This window comes from Calliphora vicina, chromosome 4 (genome assembly GCF_958450345.1).
Source record: "Calliphora vicina chromosome 4, idCalVici1.1, whole genome shotgun sequence".
In the NCBI taxonomy this organism is placed as follows: domain Eukaryota; kingdom Metazoa; phylum Arthropoda; class Insecta; order Diptera; family Calliphoridae; genus Calliphora; species Calliphora vicina.
Genome location: NC_088783.1, coordinates 6,568,324 through 6,588,082, shown reverse-complemented (window position 1 = coordinate 6,588,082; position 19,759 = coordinate 6,568,324). Strand labels below are relative to the sequence as shown.

General features: G+C 35.2%; 4 protein-coding genes across 4 annotated transcripts in view; all 4 read left to right on the top strand.

Moving 5' to 3' along the window:
• Window positions 1-19,232, top strand: part of LOC135956364 (hsc70-interacting protein 1-like) — a 33,297-nt gene extending 14,065 nt beyond the window's left edge. Inside the window, exon 3 of the mRNA XM_065506823.1 lies at window positions 17,927-19,232. Coding sequence (XP_065362895.1) covers window positions 17,927-18,849 — 923 coding nt within the window. The 3' untranslated portion in view covers window positions 18,850-19,232. The remainder of the gene's footprint in view (window positions 1-17,926) is intronic.
• Window positions 1,897-4,160, top strand: LOC135956366 (uncharacterized). The gene has a single exon (XM_065506825.1). It carries the CDS (start codon window positions 1,969-1,971, stop codon window positions 4,111-4,113), a length of 2,145 nt encoding a protein of 714 aa, XP_065362897.1. The 5' UTR covers window positions 1,897-1,968; the 3' UTR covers window positions 4,114-4,160.
• Window positions 12,633-14,946, top strand: LOC135956367 (uncharacterized). Its single transcript, XM_065506826.1, has one exon. It carries the CDS (start codon window positions 12,795-12,797, stop codon window positions 14,835-14,837), a length of 2,043 nt encoding a protein of 680 aa, XP_065362898.1. The 5' UTR covers window positions 12,633-12,794; the 3' UTR covers window positions 14,838-14,946.
• Window positions 15,129-17,909, top strand: LOC135956365 (uncharacterized). Its single transcript, XM_065506824.1, has one exon. It carries the CDS (start codon window positions 15,247-15,249, stop codon window positions 17,515-17,517), a length of 2,271 nt encoding a protein of 756 aa, XP_065362896.1. The 5' UTR covers window positions 15,129-15,246; the 3' UTR covers window positions 17,518-17,909.
• Window positions 19,233-19,759: the final 527 nt, after the last annotated feature.

Here is a 19,759-nt window from a genome sequence, read left to right as displayed (position 1 = left end):
ACGATGAACCTTTGATTTTGCTTTCACGGCGTAAGGGCAGACCTCGTAAGAAAATACAACAGCTAGATGATGAAGATATCAAAGTTCCTCGAAGGGTTGTATGTAGAGAATCATGTACGCTGCATTGCATCGGAAAATTTACCGAGGAACAGCGCAAGAATATTTGTGAATATTATTGGAATCTAAACAAAGAGGATAGAGTCGTCTTTATACGAAAACATATAAGAGCCACACGTTTGACACGCATGAAACAGGTAAAAGTCAATAAAATTAGTGCCAACAACAGTTATTACCTCAAGCCTTATAGAATAGGCATCGATGAAACTACTCCAGAGCACTGTAAGGATTTAATTCGAGTTTGTCGTCAATTCTTTGAGGCCACCCTGTGCACCACAAATCAGTTTATTAAAAAAGCCAATGATGGCACTGTACTGGAAATTGAAAAAGAGTTACTGCTGCTCAGTCAAATGAAGTTGGCTAAGGAAAAAGATAAAAACCAAGAACCCAAACAAATATTAGATCCAGAAACTGGCAATTTAATCACTTTGGAACCTGGCACATCAAATAAAACAGCAAACCCTAAACCACAAAATCCTGCTCCGGGAAAAATCGAAAAAAAGAAACACATACGTCGTAAACCCGGTGATCCAGTACCAGAGCATTTTCCGAAACCCATCAATTGTGCTGTGCGCTGCATTCACAAATGTCATACAAAATTTAGCGAGGATGAACGAAAACAGATTTGTGACCTTTTCTGGTCGATGGACTTCAAAAGACGGAAAGATTTCATTTTGGCTAATTTAGAAATCAAAGACATTGAAAACCAAACTACACCAGATTTTCGTACATCTAATCGCCCGCCCCGTACCCATCAAAGACGTTTTTTTCTACGTTCTGGCGGCATGCGTGGAGAAAATTTGAGAGTCTGCAAAGATTTTTATACAAAAACTCTGTGTATTACCGGTTGTTTTATCGATAATGCCGTACAGTTTGCTGACAAAACAACAGGCTGTTACACTGGCTCCGATAGACGCGGTGGTTTTGTTCCCAATAAAAAAACAGAAGCACGCAAACAGATCGTACTGAATCACATCGAGTCCTATCCCTTTTGGATACCAAATAAAAAAACAAAAACCAAATATCTGCATCATTCCCTGACCATAAAGAAAATGTATGACGCATACAAGGAGAAATGTGTGGCAGACAAAATAAGTTATGTCTCCACCTTCTATTACTATACTGCGTTCCATGATAATTTCAATTTACTATTCCTAGCGAATCCACATCCCAAAAAGGGATGTGCTTTACAAAAAGGAAATCCTAATATATCGCATTACACAGGTGAAGAGCCTGGCGGATGTTGGATTGATAGTAAAGGCAATAAACTTGATTTAAGATCAATTAATCCAGCTCAAAGCTTAGATATCTGCCAACAGGATTCCTTTGAGGAAGTTTCGGAAAATACATCTTTTACACCTGCAACTGCAGCATTAAATATGGTTAATCCTACTTCTTTTATGCCATCGCTTGCAAGTCTTACAATTCCTTGTGGAAATTTACATCAAGATCCCATAAACATGTTTAGAATGCTTTAGTTTTAATTGGTTTTAAATAAATTTTAAATAAAAAAACAAGTCATTTGTTATTTTTATAGGAAATATTTAGCCTTAATTTATGTATTCAAGTTACAATGGTAGAACATTAAGTTATTATGTATTTGTGCATCAACTACATATGTATATTCAAGAATTCTGCAATTACCTTCACATAAACTCCCTTTTTTATAAAAACACATACTTAAAAACTATAAAACAATGTTAATGTTTTTTACATACAAATTTAGTAAAAACAAATTAATTTTAATTCAACTAAAAATTAAAATGTTCCACCAAAACATAAAAAAAAACATAAAAAACATTATTACAAATATAAATATCTCCGAAATTTTGATAATGTGCTTTTTGCCATATGCTTGCAGCCAACCACATGACTGTATTAGAACCGAACATTCTATATCTGGATGAGAAGCCGCCAAAAGTTGTTAAAACTAAGAAACTAAAAACAAATAAAAAATCCACTAAAAAGGCTCCAAGTAGAATGAAAGCCAAACAAAAAATTCCCTTGACTTCAAGAAAGCGATCCACCAAAATAAAACAAGATTATATTATCAAAAAAGAGTTGTGTATATATGAGGATCAGCAGAAAAAAATAGAACATAATGATCCTCATGATCCCTTGTACACGGCAAAGTTGGAAATAAAATGCGAACTGGATGATGAGAATCCAAATGAAAGCATCGAATACGATTGTGAAGCTGAGGAACAGGAAGATTTTGATAATGATGATGACAATGATTATAATTATGAACATGACATGTTTGAGAGTAAACGGGAAAAATCGGATGATGAGTATGATGAATATAATGAGAATGAAGAGGATGAAGAAGATGAACCATTGATATTGCTAACACGTCGTAAGGGCAGGTCTGGTAAGAAAATACAAGAGCTAGATGATGAAAAGATCAAAGTTCCTCGCAGCGTTGTATGTCGTGAACTATGTAAGCAACATTGTATCGAGAAATTTACCGAGGAACAGCGCAAGAATATTTGTGATTATTATTGGAATCTAAACAAAGAGGATAGACTGGTCTTTATACGAAAGCATATAAGAGCCAGACGTTTGACACGTATGAAACGGGTAAAAGTTAATAAAATTCGAGCCAACAACTGTTGTTATTATCTCAAGCCGTACAAAATAGGCAGCGATGAAACTACTCCCGAGCACTGTAAGGATTTAATACGAGTTTGTCGTAAATTCTTTGAAGCCACCTTGTGCACCACAAATCACTTTATTAAAAAAGCCAATGATGGCACTGTTTTGGAAATTGAAAAAGAATTACTGATGCTCAGTCAAATGAAGTTGGCTAAGGAAAAGGAAAGAAATCAAGAACCCAAACAAATATTAGACCCAGAAACTGGCAATTTAATTACTTTGGAACCTGGCAAATCAAATAAAACAACAAACCCTAAACCACAGAATCCTGACCAAGAAAAACAGGAGAAAAAGAAACGCATACGTCGTAAACCGGGTGATCCAGTACCAGAGCATTTTCCGAAACCCATCAATTGTGCGGTGCGCTGCATACACAAATGTCATACAAAATTCAGCGAGGAAGAACGAAAACAGATTTGTGACTTTTTCTGGTCTATGGACTTCAAAAGACGCAAAGACTTCGTTTTGGCCAATTTAGAAATTAAAGACATTGAAACGCAAACAACACCAGATTTTCGTACATCTAATCGACCGCCTCGGACTCATCAAAGACGTTTCTTTCTGCGATCTGGCGGCATGCGTGGGGAAAACTTGAGAGTCTGCAAAGATTTTTATACCAAAACACTGTGTATTACCGGTTCATTTATTGATAATGCCGTACAGTTTGCTGACAAAACAACAGGCTATTACACAGGCACCGATAGACGCGGTGGTCATGTTCCCAATAAGAAAACCGAAGCACGCAAACAGATCGTACTAGATCACATCGATTCATATCCGTTTTGGATACCAAATAAGAAAACCAAAACCAAATATCTGCATCATTCTCTGACCATAAAGAAAATGTATGATGCCTACAAAGAGAAATGTCTGGCAGACAAAATAAGTTACGTCTCCACCTTCTACTATTACACTGCGTTCCATGACAATTTTAATTTACTGTTTCTAGCTAATCCACATCCCAAAAAGGGATGTGCCTTACAAAAAGGAAATCCCAATATATCCCATTATACTGGTGAAGAGCCTGGAGGATGTTGGATTGATAGTAAAGGCAATAAACTTGATTTACAAAGAATTAATCCCACAGAAAGCTTAAATACCTGCCAAAATAATTCATCTGCCAATGTTTCGGAAAATTCTTCGTTGGTGCCTAATCCTTTTGCACCTGCAACTGCTACCACATCACATCGAGCATTAAATGTTGTTAATCCCACTTCTTTTATGTCAATTAATTCATCAGTAAATCAATCATCATCACTTGCAGGTGTTAGATCTGATTTAAATCCTGGCCTTTATGGAAATTTGCTACAGGATCCCATAAACATGTTTAGAATGCTTTAGTTTTAATTTCTTTTAAATAAATGTTAAGATGGTTTTTGTAAAATAATAAAACACTAAAAAGTTTTTCAATGTAATTAAAAATTATTATGTGAAGTTTTAAAAAAATGTTGGGAATAATTGAATTGATTATTTTTATTTTTAAATTTATTTAATCGACTCTAACTGAATATAAATAATAAAAACAATCATAAATATCGATGGTCACATGTTGACACCATGTTCGGGCTGGTGGGATAATGATGTCATACATCTGTATGATATAGGAAAAGATTAAAAAAAATTTACGAAAAAATAGCGGTATTCACAATGAGTACTTGGAGTACTTGGCCTAGTAAAAAAGCAGAAGAGCTATTTATTGACAAACATTTCTATTTATAATGTATTTTGTTTTTAGTTTTTTGATATTTTTTACTACATTACCAGGCCAAGTACTCTACATTGTGAATACCGCTAATAATTTTTTCTATGTATATATTCTAGCACGATAGCACGATTATTTATTAGTTTTGAATTCGACTTTCATATTTTTTGACAGTAGTGTGTTGATTTGACATGATTACATATGTATATAAAAACGTCTAACTACCATAGAAAAAGACATAGGGTGTAAACTTTCCTGTATTTTGAGGTTTTGGAGAATTTTGAGCATCTTTGGCCGTTTTTTCTCAAGAGCCATGAAATACATTTATTAATTTGCATACAATTGTTTAAATACTATAGATTTTACAAATTTAAGAAATGAATTAGTAATATCAACATAACATGCAAATAAACATATGCAATTAGTCAATTAATATCATCGAATTTTGATAATGTGCTTTTTGCCATATGCTTGCAGCCACCCACAGCCAACCGCTTTTAGAACCCAACGTTCTTTATCTCGAAGACAAACCACCCAAGATTGTTAAAGATCAAAAGTCAAAGAGAACAAAACGATCAACCAGAAAAAGCATTAAAAATAATGTTATTTCAAAAACTCCACAATTACAACAGAGTATTGAAGTGAAAAAAGAATGCAATAATTTGAATGATGACAATGAACATGTAGAAATGGAAAAAATCGATCCAAGCGATCCCCTCTTCACACCACAAGTAGAGTTTAAACGTGAAGAGAGTGAAGAAATAATTGAATCTTATGCAGAAGACGAAGAGGATGCGGAAATATATTTGGATGATAAGGTCGATAAAGATTATTGTGTGGAACAATATGAGAAAGATGATGAAGAATATGAGTTTAAGGATAAATGGGAAATGCATGATAGTGACTCAGATGATGAAGAGGATGAGGAAGAATATGACGACGATGATGAACCTCTTATATTATTAACTCGAACGTCAGCCAATAAAACTTATAAGAAGAAAAAGAAAAATATTCCAAATTTATATAATTGTATAGAGACTTGCAAGCACAAATGTATCACAAAATACAACATGCGGCAAAGAATTGAAATTTTTGATTACTACAGTCATTTGAGCAAAGAGGAGAAAGTGAATTTCATACGCAAGCACATTCGCAAAACTGTAATACAACGAATACGCAACAATAAAGGTCGTAATAATTGTTGCTATTTCCTAAAATACTATAACATTGGTCAAACTCCCATCATGGATACGGACAACCTAAATAACAATAGCAACAATGACAGCGATGATTTAAGAAAAGTGTGTCGTAAATTCTTCATAGGTACTTTGGGAATTTCCACTCCGGAAATCAATAAAGCCATCGAAGGCTATGAACTACAATCGGAAAAAATAGTGCGTCCTATAAGAATGAACTCAAGTGAAGAGAAAACCAAATTGGAGCAACAAAAGTCACCAACGAAAACACAACCACAACCTCAACCATTTCTTGATCCAGAAACTGGAGATTTAACCAATACCAAACACAAAAAATACAACAATCGCCGTAAACGTGGAGAACCACAGTCAGAACGTTTTCCAAAACCCATCAATTGTGCTATACGTTGTATATTCAAGTGTCATCAGAATTTCAGCGAAAAAGAACGAAAACAAATTTGTGATAGTTTCTGGTCTTTGGACTTTAAAAGACGCAAGGATTTCATACTGGCACGCATAGAAACAACCGATGTGAAAACTCCCATAACTCCAGAATTTCGTAAAACCGATCGTCCTACTCGTGCCTATCAAACAAAATTCTACCTTCGATCAGGAATAAAAAGTGAAAATAAAAGAGTTTGTAAACATTTCATGATGAATACACTGTCTATTAATCGTGTTTTTATTGAAAATGCCATAGAATTTGCCGATAAAACAACAGGATCTTACACAGGCACCGATAGGCGAGGTACTCATTCTCCCCACAATAAATTGCCCGAGGAGCTTATACAGGTCGTGAGGGATCACATCAATTCGTATCCCTGTTGGTTGCCTAATAAAAACAGTAAAACCAAATACCTACATTACAATCTGTCCATAAAGAAGATGTGTACGGCCTACAAAGAGAAATGTTTGGCTGAACAACAAAAATATGTATCCGCCAAAATTTATTATAAAGTGTTTCAAGAATTTCGTCTACTATTCCTAACAAATCCACATTCCAAAAAGGGTGGCGGGTTTTTACTGGCGAATCCCTATGTATCTCGTTATACGGGTGAGGAAGTGGGTGGCTATTGGATCGACAGCGATGGCAACAAACTTGATATACGATTAAACAATCCAGCTCAAAATGTAAATATCTGTCAATATTCTCTTGTGACAAAAACCTCTACATCTGTCACTTCAGCAAACGTAATCGATCCAACGTTTTACATGCCACCTCTAAAATTAGTAGTAAATCCAGCACCATCAATTGACGTGGCTAAATCTTATTTAAATCCTGCTCTTTTTGAAAAATTCTCTCAAGCTTCCGATACTATGTAAAGAAAAACCATTTGTCTGGTAGTATTAAATAAATTTTAAGATATTTTTAGTTAAAAAAAGTAAAAGCTAAAAATTGTGGTTCTTATTTCTAAGCATTTCTATAGGAAACATTCAATGAAAAAATACTTATAGCAGTGGAGAGAGTAATTATTTGTACTCTCAGCTTACACTCAGTTGTTGTTGTAAGTTCGTTTTTTTACTTGTGTATTTATAAATATTTCTCAAAAAATTTAAATACAAATACATTTGAATCATGACTCACACCTTAAGGAAATATTGAATAATCAGCTTTAAATAAAATTGTCCTATTATGAATAAAAAATTCCGCGGGAGTTTGTTCCCCGGAAGTTTTTTCCCATTGAATTTGAATAGGAAAAATGAGAAAAGGGAAAAAAACTCCCGGGGAATTTTTATTCATAATTGGGCTGAATATTTACGTTCCCGTACTAGCCAGATTACCGGTTTTAAGACAAATTTTAAATCTGACCAATACGGGAACACAGCAAATATCCGAATTTTGATAATGTGCTTTTTGCCATATGCTTGCAGCCAAACACAACGTTATTTATCTTGAAGACAAACCACCCAAGGTAGTTAAAGATCAAAAGTCAAAGAGAACAAAAATATCAACCAGAAAAAGCATTAAAAATAAGGCTGTTTCAAAAACAAGAAAAAGTGTAACCATTCTAAAAACTGCACAATTACAACGGAGTATTGAAGTGAAAAATGAATGCAATTTGAATGATGACGATGAACATGTAGAAATGAAAAAAATCTACCCGAACGATCCCCTATTCACACCACAAATAGAGTTTAAATGTGAACCGAGTCTAGAAATAATTGAATCTAATGCAGAAGACGAAGAGGAAGCGGACATGTGTTTAGATGAGAAGGTCGATAAAGATTATTGTGTGGAACAATATGAGAAAAATGATGAAGAAGAATATGAGTTTAAGGATAAATGGGAAATGCATGATAGTTACTCAGAAGACGAAGAAGGCGAGGATGATGAAAAATTTGACGACGACGATGATGATGATGATGAACCTCTTATATTATTAACTCAAACGTCATCCAGTAAAACTTATAAGAAAAAGCAAAATATTCCACATTTGTATACTTGTATAAAGACTTGCAAGCACAAATGTACCACAAAATACAACATGCGGCAAAGAATTGACATTTTTGATTACTACAGTCATTTAAGCATAGAGGAGAAAGTGAATTTCATACGCAAGCACATTCGCAAAGCGGTAATACAACGAATACGCAACAAAAAACGTCGTGATAATTGTTGCTATTTTCTAAAATACTATAACATTGGCCAAACTCCAACCACTAAGCAGCCAGAACAAACAGATACGGATAACCCGAATAACAATAGCAACAATGATGATGACAGCGATGATTTAATAAAAGTATGTTATAAATTCTTCATAGGTACTTTGGGTATTACCAGTACGGAAATCAATAAAGCCACCGAAGGCTATGAACTAAAATCGGAAAGAATAGTTCTTCCTGTAAGGTGCAACTCAAATGAAGAGAAAAGTAATTTGGCTCAAAAGTCACCAAAGGAAGCACAAAAACCTCGACTATTTCTTGATCCAGAAACTGGAGCTTTATCCAATACCAAACCGAAGAAATATAGCAAGAGATGTAAACGTGGAGAACCACAACCAGAACATTTTCCCAAGCCCATCAACTGTGCTATACGCTGTATATTCAAGTGTCATGAGAATTTCAGCGAAAAAGAACGAAAACAAATTTGTGATAGTTTTTGGTCTTTGGACTTTAAGAGACGCAATGATTTCATACTGGCACGCATTGAAACAACCGATGTTAAAGCGCCCATTACTCCAGAATTTCGTAAAACCGATCGTCCTACTCGTGCCTATCACACAAAATTCTACTTTCGATCAGGTATAAAAAGTGAAAATAAAAGAGTTTGTAAACATTTCCTGCTGAACACGCTGGCCATTAATCGTTGGTTCATAGAAAATGCCATAGAATTTGCTGATAAAACAACAGGTTCCTACACAGGCCCCGATATGCGAGGTTCCCAGTCTCACCACAACAGGTTACCCAAGGAACGCATACTGGCGGTAAAGGACAACATCAATTCGTACCCCTGTTGGTTGCCAAATAAAAACAGTAAAACCAAATACCTACATTACAATCTGTCCATAAAGAAGATGTATACGGCCTACAAAGAGAAATGTTTGGCTGAACAACAAAAATATGCATCGGCCAAAATTTATTATAGAGTATTTCACGAAGAATTTCGTCTATTATTCTTAAGAAATCCACATCCCAAAAAGGGAGGCGGTTTTTTGCTGGCAAATACCCATGTATCTCGTTATACGGGTGAGGAAGTGGGTGGCTATTGGATCGATAGCGAAGGCAAACAACTTGATATACGCTTAAAAAATCCAGCTCAAAGTTTAAATATCTGTCAATATTCGGTAGATAGATCTTCTGTGCCGAACACCTCTACATCTGGCACTTCAGCAAACGTTATCGATCCAAAATTGGTGGTAAATCCATCACCATCAGCTCTTTTTGAAAATTTCTCTCAAACTTCGGATAATATGTAAAGAAAACCCATTAAATAAATGTTAAGATATTTTTAGTTAAAAGTTTAAAAAATTGTGTTTTTTATTCCTAAGCATTTCTATATACAAAACGTTTAATGAAAAAATACTTATAGCAGTGGTTTTATCGATAGGTGTAAGTATAGAAGCGTTACTGAGAGACTAAGTCTTGCTACAACATATTAAAAAAATGTATTTTGTTGTTGCGTCAGCCATGAAATTTGGGAGAGAGTAATTATTTATACTTCTCAATACTTTCTCAAATATAATTTAATTATTTTTTCAATGAAATTTCTTGTAACTCACATATTAAGGAAATTTTGAATGATCAGATTTCAATAAAATTATTCTATTACATAATATTTACGTTCCCGTACTAGCCAGATTACAGGTTTTAAGACAAAGTTTAAATCTGACCAATACGGGAACACAGCAAATATCTGAAATTTGATAATGTGCTTTTTGCCATATGCTTGCAGCCAAAAACAGCCAAACGCTTTTACAACCCAATGTTCTTTATCTCGAAGAAAAAGCACCCAATTTTGTCAAGAAACTGAAGTCAACGAGAAGAGAACAATCAATCAAAAATTGCATTAAGAGAAAAACAATTTCAAAATCTAGAAGAACTGGAACCCGACTTAAGGAAATACAACCACAATACATTATTGAAGAGCAAAAGAAGATTGATTTTAATATGGGCGATAAAGAAGCCAAAATTGAAAAACCCGATTCAAACGATCTTCTCTTAACAACTCGAATAGAGTTTAAGCGCGAATTGAGTGTAGAAATAATTGATTCAAATGCAGATTATTTTGATTCCAAAGAAGATATAAATTACTGTGTGGAACAATATCAGCAATATGATGATGAAGAATTGCAGTTTAAAGGCAAATGGGAACAGCATAATAGCTACTCAGAAGATGAACATGCTAATGAGGAGAGATTTGAAGACGAGGATGAACCTCTTATATTATTAACTCAAACATCAGCCAGTAAAAGTCGTAAGAAAAAGAAAACATGTCCACCTTTATATAATTGTGCAGAAACTTGTAAACACAAATGTACCGTAAAATACAATAAACAGCGCAGAATTGATATTTTCGATTACTACACACATTTGAGCAAAGAGGACAAAATGAATTTCATACGCAAGCACATTCGGAAACCGGTAATACAACGAATATGGAACAAAAAACGACGTAATAATTGTTGTTATTTTATGAAATGCTATAAAATTGGCCAAACTGCCACCATTGAACAGCCGGATCCAAAGGGTATGAACAACATTAGCAATTATGGCACTGAGAACCTAACGAAGGTATGTCGTAAATTTTTCGAGGGCACATTAGGTATTTCGAGTACAGATATTAATAAAGTCGTCGAAGGTTTCGAACTACAGCCCGAAAGAATTGTACTTCCTATACGAAAACATTTAAACGATGAGGAAACTGAATTAACCAAAAAGTCAAAGGAAACACAAAAGCCTAAACAATTTTTCGATCCAGAAACAGGCGATTTAAGTGATGCGAGACCCAAACAAAAAATCCAGCGTCGTAAACGAGGTGAATCAACACTAGAACATTTTCCCAAACCCATCAATTGTTCTATACGCTGTATATACAAATGTCATCAGAATTTCAGCGAAGAGGAACGAAAACAAATTTGTAATAGTTTTTGGTCATTGGACTTTAAGAGACGTAAAGATTTCATACTGGCCCGTATAGAAACAACAGATGTGAAATCTCCTCTCACGGCCGAATTTCGTAAAACAAATCGACCTCCTCGTGCCTATCAGACGAAATACTACCTACGATCAGGCCTAAAAAGTGAAAATAAAAGAGTTTGCAAACATTTCGTTATGAATACATTGTCCATTAATAGTTTTTTTATAGAAAATGCCATACAATTTGCCGATAAAACAACAGGATCTTACACAGGCACCGATAGACGAGGTATTCATGCTGCCCACAATAAATTACCCGAGGAGCTTATACAGATCGTTAAGGATCACATCAATTCGTATCCCGGTTGGTTACCAAATCAAAAAAGTAAAACCAAATACCTACATTACAACCTGTCCATAAAGAAGATGTATAAGGCTTATAAAGAGAAATGTTTGGCTGAACAACAAAAATGTGTCTCCAGCATAATCTATTATAAAGTGTTTAATGAAGATTTTCGTCTATTATTCCTAACGGGTCCAGATCCCAAAAAGAGAAGCGGTTTTTTACAGACAAATCCCCATATGTCTCATTACACGGGCGAGGAAGTGGGTGGCTATTGGATAGACAGCAAAGGCAATAAACTTGATATACGATTAATCAATCCAGCTCAAAATTCAAATATCTGTCAATATTCGGTAGGCAGACCTTTTGTGCCGAATACCTGTACATCTGACTTTGCAGCAAACGTTGTCGATCCAACATCTTCCATGCCGCCTCTAAAATTAGTGGTAAATCCATCACCATCATTTGACGTGGCTAAATCTTATTAAAAATCTACTCTTTTTTAAAATTTCTCTCAAGCATCCAATAGTATGTAAAATAAACCATTTGTCTGGTAGTATTAAATAAATTTTAAGATATTTTTAAGTTAAAAAATTAAAAGCTAAAACTTGTGGTTTTTATTTGTAAGCATTTCTATAGGAAACATTTAATGAAAAAATACTTAGGCCCAGTTTCTCTCTCAAGCTCTGGTTATTGTTTTTCGTAACAATATACTTCCAATTAATAAAATTTTTGTACAAGAACTGTGTCAGTATACCATCAAGATAACAAATAACCAGAGATTGAGAAAATTAAGCTTATACTAGTGATTTTCTTGGTAGGTGCAAAGAATTACAGGCCTTTTACAGAGTGTGAGGACTTTCTCCTCTTTGGTTCGTTTTATCTTATCCGGCGTGTATTTAAATCGGCTTCGTTTAGTAATAATTTTCTTTTGGAATTTTCTATTACAGTTTACAGTTTGTTTTTTTACTTTTTTTTTGTATTTATAAATATTACTCAAAAAATTTAAATATTTTTCAACTGAAATTTGTTGTAACTCACACATTAAGGAAATTTTGAATGATCAGATTTAAATAAAGTTTTCCTATTACATAATATTTACGTTCCCGTACTAGCCAGATTACCGGTTTTAAGACAAAGTTTAAATCTGACCAATACGGGAACACAGCAAATATCCGAAATTTGATAATGTGCTTTTTGCCATATGCTTGCAGCCAAACACAGCCAACCGCTTTTACAACCCAATGTTCTTTATCTCGAAGAAAAGCCACCCAAGATTGTTAAGAAACAGAAGTCAACGAGAAGAGAACAATCAATAAAAAATTGCATTAAGAGAAAAACTATTTCAAAATCTAGAAGATCTGGGATCCGTCGTAAGAAAGCACAACCACAATACACAATGGAAGAGCAAAAGAAGTTTGATTTTAATAGGGGCGATAAAGAAGCCAAAATTGAAAAAGCTGATTCAAACGATCCGCTCTTTACAACTCGATTAGAGTTTAAGCGCGAATTGAGTGTAGAAATAATTGATTCAAATACTGATTATTTTGATTCCAAATATGATAAAAATTACTGTGTGGAACAATATAAGGAAGATGATGATAAAGAATTTCAGTTTAAAGGCAAATGGGAACAGCATAATAGCTTCTCAGAAGATGAACATGGTAAAGAGGAGAAAGAGGAGGGATTTGAAGACGAGGATGAACCTCTTATATTATTAACTCAAACATCAGCCAGTAAAAGTCGTAAGAAAAAGAAAGCATGTCCACCTTTATATAATTGTGCAGAAACTTGTAAACACAAATGTACCGTAAAATTCAATAAACAGCGCAGAATTGACATTTTCGATTACTACATACATTTGAGCAAAGAGGACAAAATGAATTTCATACGCAAGCACATTCGGAAACCGGTAATACAACGAATATGCAACAAAAAACGACGTAATAATTATTGTTATTTTATGAAATGCTATAAAATTGGTCAAACTGCCACCATTGAACAGCCGGATCCAAAGGGTATGAACAACATTAGCAATTATGGCACTGAGGACCTAACGAAGGTATGTCGTAAATTTTTCGAAGGCACATTGGGTATTTCGAGTCCAGCTATTAATAAAGCCGTCGAGGGTTACGAACTACAGCCCGAAAGAATTGTACTTCCTATACGAAAACATTTAAACGTTGAGGAAACCAAATTAGCTGAAAAGTCAAAGAAAACACAAAAGCCGCAACAATTTCTCGACCCAGAAACAGGCGATTTAAGTGATACCAGACCCAAACAAAAAACCCAACGTCGTAAACGAGGTGAACCAACACTAGAACATTTTCCCAAACCCATCAATTGTTCTATACGCTGTATATACAAATGTCATCAGAATTTCAGCGAAGAGGAACGAAAACAAATTTGTGATAGTTTTTGGACCTTGGACTTTAAGAGACGTAAGGATTTTATACTGGCCCGCATAGAAACAACCGATGTGAAATCTCCACTAACGCCCGAATTTCGTAAATCAAATCGTCCTGCTCGTGCCTATCAGACGAAATTCTACCTACGCTCAGGCCTAAAAAGTGAAAATAAAAGAGTTTGTAAACATTTCATGATGAATACACTGTCCATTAATCGTTTTTTTATAGAAAATGCCATAGAATTTGCCGATAAAACAACAGGATCGTACACAGGCACCGATAGGCGAGGTACTCATTCTCCCCACAATAAATTGCCTCAGGAGCTTATACAGATCGTGAAGGATCACATCAATTCGTATCCCTGTTGGTTGCCAAATCAAAAAAGTAAAACCAAATACCTACATTACAATCTGTCCATAAAGAAAATGTATACGGCTTATAAAGAGAAATGTTTGGCTGAACAACAAAAATATGTCTCCAGTAGAATCTATTATAAAGTGTTTCACGAAGATTTTCGTCTATTATTCCTAACGGGTCCAGATCCCAAAAAGAGAAGCGGATTTTTACAGACCAATCCTCATATATCTCATTATACGGGTGAGGAATTGGGTGGCTATTGGATAGACAGCAAAGGCAATAAACTTGATATACTACGATTAAACAATCCAGCTCAAAGTGTTAATATCTGTCAATATTCGGTAGATAGATCTTTTGTGCCGAATACCTCTGCAACAAATGTTGTCGATCCTACGTCTTCCATGCAGCCTCTAAAATTAGTGGTAAATCCATCATCATCAGTTGATGTGGTTAAATCTTATCTAAATCCTGCTCTTTTTTAAAATTTCTCTCAAGTTTCCGATAATATGTAAAGAAAAACAATTTTAGTATTAAATAAATTTTAAGATATTTTTAGTTAAAAAACTAAAAGCATAATTTGGGTTTTTTATTTGTAAAGATTTCTATAAAAAAACTGTCAACATTTTTAAAATTATACTTGTTTTTAAGTCGTTATGATGAAAAAATCTATGTTCGTGATGGCTTAAAGAACCATCTTATCAAATTAATTGCTTTTTTGTCACCATAAGCTGAAAATTCATATTTTTCCTTATAAAAATTCCAACAACAATATATAACTGGTTATTAATACACTTTAAAACACTCACACATTTTGAAAAAAAAAAAACCAAAAAAAAAACATGCAATTAGCCAATTAATATCATCGAATTTTGATAATGTGCTTTTTGCCATATGCTTGCAGCCAACCACAGTCAACCGCTCTTAGAACCCAATGTTCTTTATCTGGATGACAAACCACCCAAGATTGTAAAAAAACAAAAGACAACAAGAAGAAAAAAATCACCTAAAAAAGGCATCACAAAAAAGGCAATTTCGAAAAGAAGAAAAGATGGAACCAGTCTAAAAAAGACACAGCTACAACAGAGTATTAGGGTGAAAAAGGAATTCACTTTGAATGTGGGTGATGTTGAGACGAAAGACAAAATCGAAAATACCGATCCAAATGACCCGCTCTTTACGCCACAAATAGAGATTAAATGTGAATTGAGTGAGGACAAATTTGAACCCGATGCAGAAGATGAAGAGGAAGCGGAGGTTTACTTTGATTCAGATGTCGATAAAGATTATTGTGTGGATAAATATGAAGCCAACGAGGCAGATGATGACGAATATGGAGAATATTCATTTACGGGTAAACGGGAATTACATGATACTAATGACTCCGAAGACGAAGTGGCTGATGAGGAAGAATTTGAAGATGACGACGACGACGATGATGATGACGATGAACCTCTTATATTATTAACCCAAATGTCAGGGAGTAAAACGCGCAGGAAAAAGAAGAAGACTCCTCGTTTACATAATTGCCTAGAGACCTGCAAACACAAATGTACCACAAAATACAGCAAGCGTCAAAGAATAGACATTTTCGACTACTACTGGCAACTGAGCAAAGAAGATAAAGTCAATTTCATACGCAAACACATAAGAAAACCAGTATTAACACGTATACGCAATAAAAAACGTGGCAATAATTGCTGTTATTTCCTGAAATACTATAAAATTGGCCAAACTCCCACTATCCCTACTAAAGAGCCAGAACAAACCGAAACGGGCAGTGCGGACACACACAGAACCAGCGCCAATACCGATGATTTAACGAAAGTATGTCGTAAATTTTTCTCAGGCACTTTGGGTATTTCCAATCGCGAAATAAAAGAAGCCATCGAGGGTTTTGAACTGCAGCATGAGAGAATTGTACGTCCTCTGCGGGATATAATAAAGGAAGAGGAACGTAAATTGAGTGAAAAGTGCCCAGAAAAACCACAAAAGCCTCAACAGTTTCTCGATCCAGAAACGGGCAACTTAACAGATACCAAGCCCAAGAAAAAAACCAAACGCCGCAAACCTGGTGACCCAGAACCTGAACGTTTTCCTCGGCCCATTAATTGCGCCATACGCTGTACATTCAAGTGTCATCAGAACTTTAGCGAAGAAGAACGAAAACAAATTTGTGATATTTTTTGGAGTTTAGACTTTAAGAGACGTAAGGATTTCATACTGGCACGTATAGAAACGAAAGATGTAGAAACACCCACAACGCCCGAATTTCGTAAAACAAATCGTCCTACCCGTGCCTACCAGACAAGATTCTATTTACGTTCTGGTCTAAACAGTGAAAATAAAAGAGTCTGTAAACATTTCATGATGAATACCCTGAGTATTAATCGCAAGTTTATTGAGAACGCCATTAAATACGCGGATAAAACTACGGGCAATTACACGGGTGTAGATGGTCGTGGCAAACATTTGATACACAAAATCTCGCCCGAACGCAAACAGGCTATTTTAGATCACATCAACTCTTATCCCGTTTGGTTGCCCAGCAAAAAAGCCAAACTGCGCTGTCTTCATCATTCTCTGTCGATAAAACGCATGTACAAAGAGTATCGGGAGAAGTGTACAGAGGACGAAATAAAACCGGTCTCTGCATTTTACTACTACAAAGTATTCCATGATGAATTCCGTTTGCTATTTTTAAGTAACAGAGACTCAAAGAAGGGTCGTGGCTTTTTGAATATAAATCCCAATATATCTCATTATACCGGAGAAGAGCCTGGCGGCTGTTGGTTAGATTCCAAAGGCAATCAATTAGATTTAAGACTCATTAATCCGGGTGAAAGTTTAAACCGAGCTCAAACACGTCAAGATCAGCAACCGTCTGGCGCAGTATCTTGCTCCTCTATGGATTCAACATCTCATAACCTTAATCAATCTCCGGCTTCCACGGCAGCTGCTGCCAATCTACATTTTAATCAATCTTTAAACTTTGCTACTGCCGCTGCAGCACAACATTTGGCAAATTTCGTTGATAATTCAACGGCTGTTGCGGCAACATCTCTCAACCCCAGAGCGATTTTCCAAACCACAGTTCAGAATCTATATGACAGCAGTAATTTGCCGCACAGCAGTAATACATCCTCAATATTTCGAATGATTTAAGCATTAATTCCATAGCGACAGTATTTTAGGGTAAAGAACGTAAATTAAATAAATATTAAAATCCTTTTTAAGTAATAAACTCTCTTCTGTACAATAATTGTTTTATTTATTAAATAAAATATGAAATTTTGAAAAGCACGGAGAAGTAAAATCATTTCTACAAAACCTGCAAGATTGCCTTTAACAATTAGCAGTAATAAAGTCCTGCCACACACTTTATTTTATTTTTTCTAAAAAATCCAAAATTAATTTTACTTTCAATCCGAATGAACTTCTATGAAATGGAGGATAGACTAAGATTTAGATAGAAGATAGTCTGTTCTTCTTAACTTAAGTGATTGAGTTAACTCACGTCTTGTTCCACTGTTCTTATTGTTTAAACTACATTTCTTCCGTACTTTTTTTTAAGGTGTCATCGAACCCGACAATGATGTCGAACAACCAATGGGTGATTCTTCGAAAACTCCTACAGAAGAAGAAGTCGATAAGTCTGGCGATTTGCGTGCAGAGGCAGCGGCTGCCTATAGCGAACAGAAATTCCAAGAAGCCATCGATTTGTATACACAAGCAATTGAAATTAATCCCGGCAATGCCTTATTCCATGCTAAACGTGGTCAGGCCTTTTTGAAACTTAAAAAGCCCAACGCCTGTATACGCGATTGTAATAAAGCTTTAGAAATAAATTGTGATTCGGCGGCTGCCTACAAATTCCGTGGACGTGCCAATCGTTTGTTGGGCAATTGGGAAGAGGCCGCCAAGGATTTGCGTCAGGCCTGCAAGCTTGACTACGATGAAGAAGCTGACGAATGGTTGCGTGAAGTCACACCAAACGCTAAGAAAATCGAACAGCACCGTTTGAAGCAGCAACGCAAAAAGGCCGAACGTGAACGTAAAGCCGATGAATTGAGTCGTCAGAAGGCTCGTCAACAGCAGGCCAAACAGCAAAAGCCCTCAGCTCCCTCAGGTCCTGGATCGGCTGGTGGATTCCCTGGCGGTGCTGGTGGTTTTCCAGGAGGTTTTCCCGGTGGATTCCCCGGCGGCATGAATATGGGTGACTTATTGTCGGGCATGAATGATCCTGAGGTTATGGCTGCTCTGCAAGATATTGCTAAAAATCCTGCTAATATCGACAAATATAAATCCAATCCCAAAATTGCTAAACTTATTGATGTTGTTAAAAATAGTTTCCCTGGTGGTGTTCCCGGTTTTCCAGGCGCTTCCGCAGGTGCTGCCGATGGCGCTGGTTCTACTCCTCCACCAGCTTCAGCCAAGGAAGATGAACCTAATGAAGCTCCTAAGAAACCTGACTTTGTTGACGATGGTTTGGATTAAACCTTACAAACGTCTTTCAAATGTCCTTCGAGTACGTTTAATTATATTTGTTTTTGTGTATTCAGTTCATTAACGTTAACCTCCTATTCATAATTCTGCACGCGAAACCAAGTCTCGTAGAATTGCTTAGAATCGTTCGTTTCTTTTTTATTTGTGTTACTTTTTTTATTATTTAGATTTAACTTGGAGTTCTTAATACTAACGGAAACGAAATAATAAAAAAAATACAATCTCTCTCTAGCTTTTAGAAGAAAAAAAAAATACGCATTTTAACAAGACTTAATCATATTTATTAGCAAACAAACAAAAACAACCATAATAATGAATCCTATCAAATGGGAATTGATTAATAAATAAAAACAAATCCTTTGAAAATAAAGAAATTTCATATTCAAACATTTCTAAAAAAGACAATTCTCTTTTGTTCTCAATAAAACAATTTAACACAGAAGCAAATACCAAAAGGCGAATGATCAGAAAAATACTTTTGTAAGTTTTGTTTAATTAATTGTAAAGATTCTTTATCTTTGTAAGTTTTGATCAAAAATAATGGGAATTTAAGAAAATTGTAATTTGAATTATCCGAAAGTGTTTTTTATTCAGATAATTAAGTTCGAAATTTTGAGTTATTAAGAGCAAATAATTTCTCTAAAAAATTTCTCATTTCCAACCAAGTTTTGGTTCAGAAGGTCAGCGTACAATGTGATTTCCTTCAAGATATATTATAATTGATAACAAATAGAAAAAATAAAATATATAGAAGGGATGAAGTAACGAAAAGAGCTAACAATCCCAGGAGATTTCTTAGGACAGAACACCTGGAGAGCAATGAAAGTTCTGCCCTCGCTAGTCTAACATGATTATCTACAATAAAACTACCCCAATCCCTTAATAAAGCCGAAAATGTCCT

What these genes read in the sequence shown, in the direction of transcription:
- LOC135956366 (XM_065506825.1), top strand. Translation starts at nt 1,969, where the DNA reads ATGCTTGCAGCCAACCACATGACTGTATTAGAACCGAACATTCTATAT.
- LOC135956365 (XM_065506824.1), top strand. Translation starts at nt 15,247, where the DNA reads ATGCTTGCAGCCAACCACAGTCAACCGCTCTTAGAACCCAATGTTCTT.
- LOC135956367 (XM_065506826.1), top strand. Translation starts at nt 12,795, where the DNA reads ATGCTTGCAGCCAAACACAGCCAACCGCTTTTACAACCCAATGTTCTT.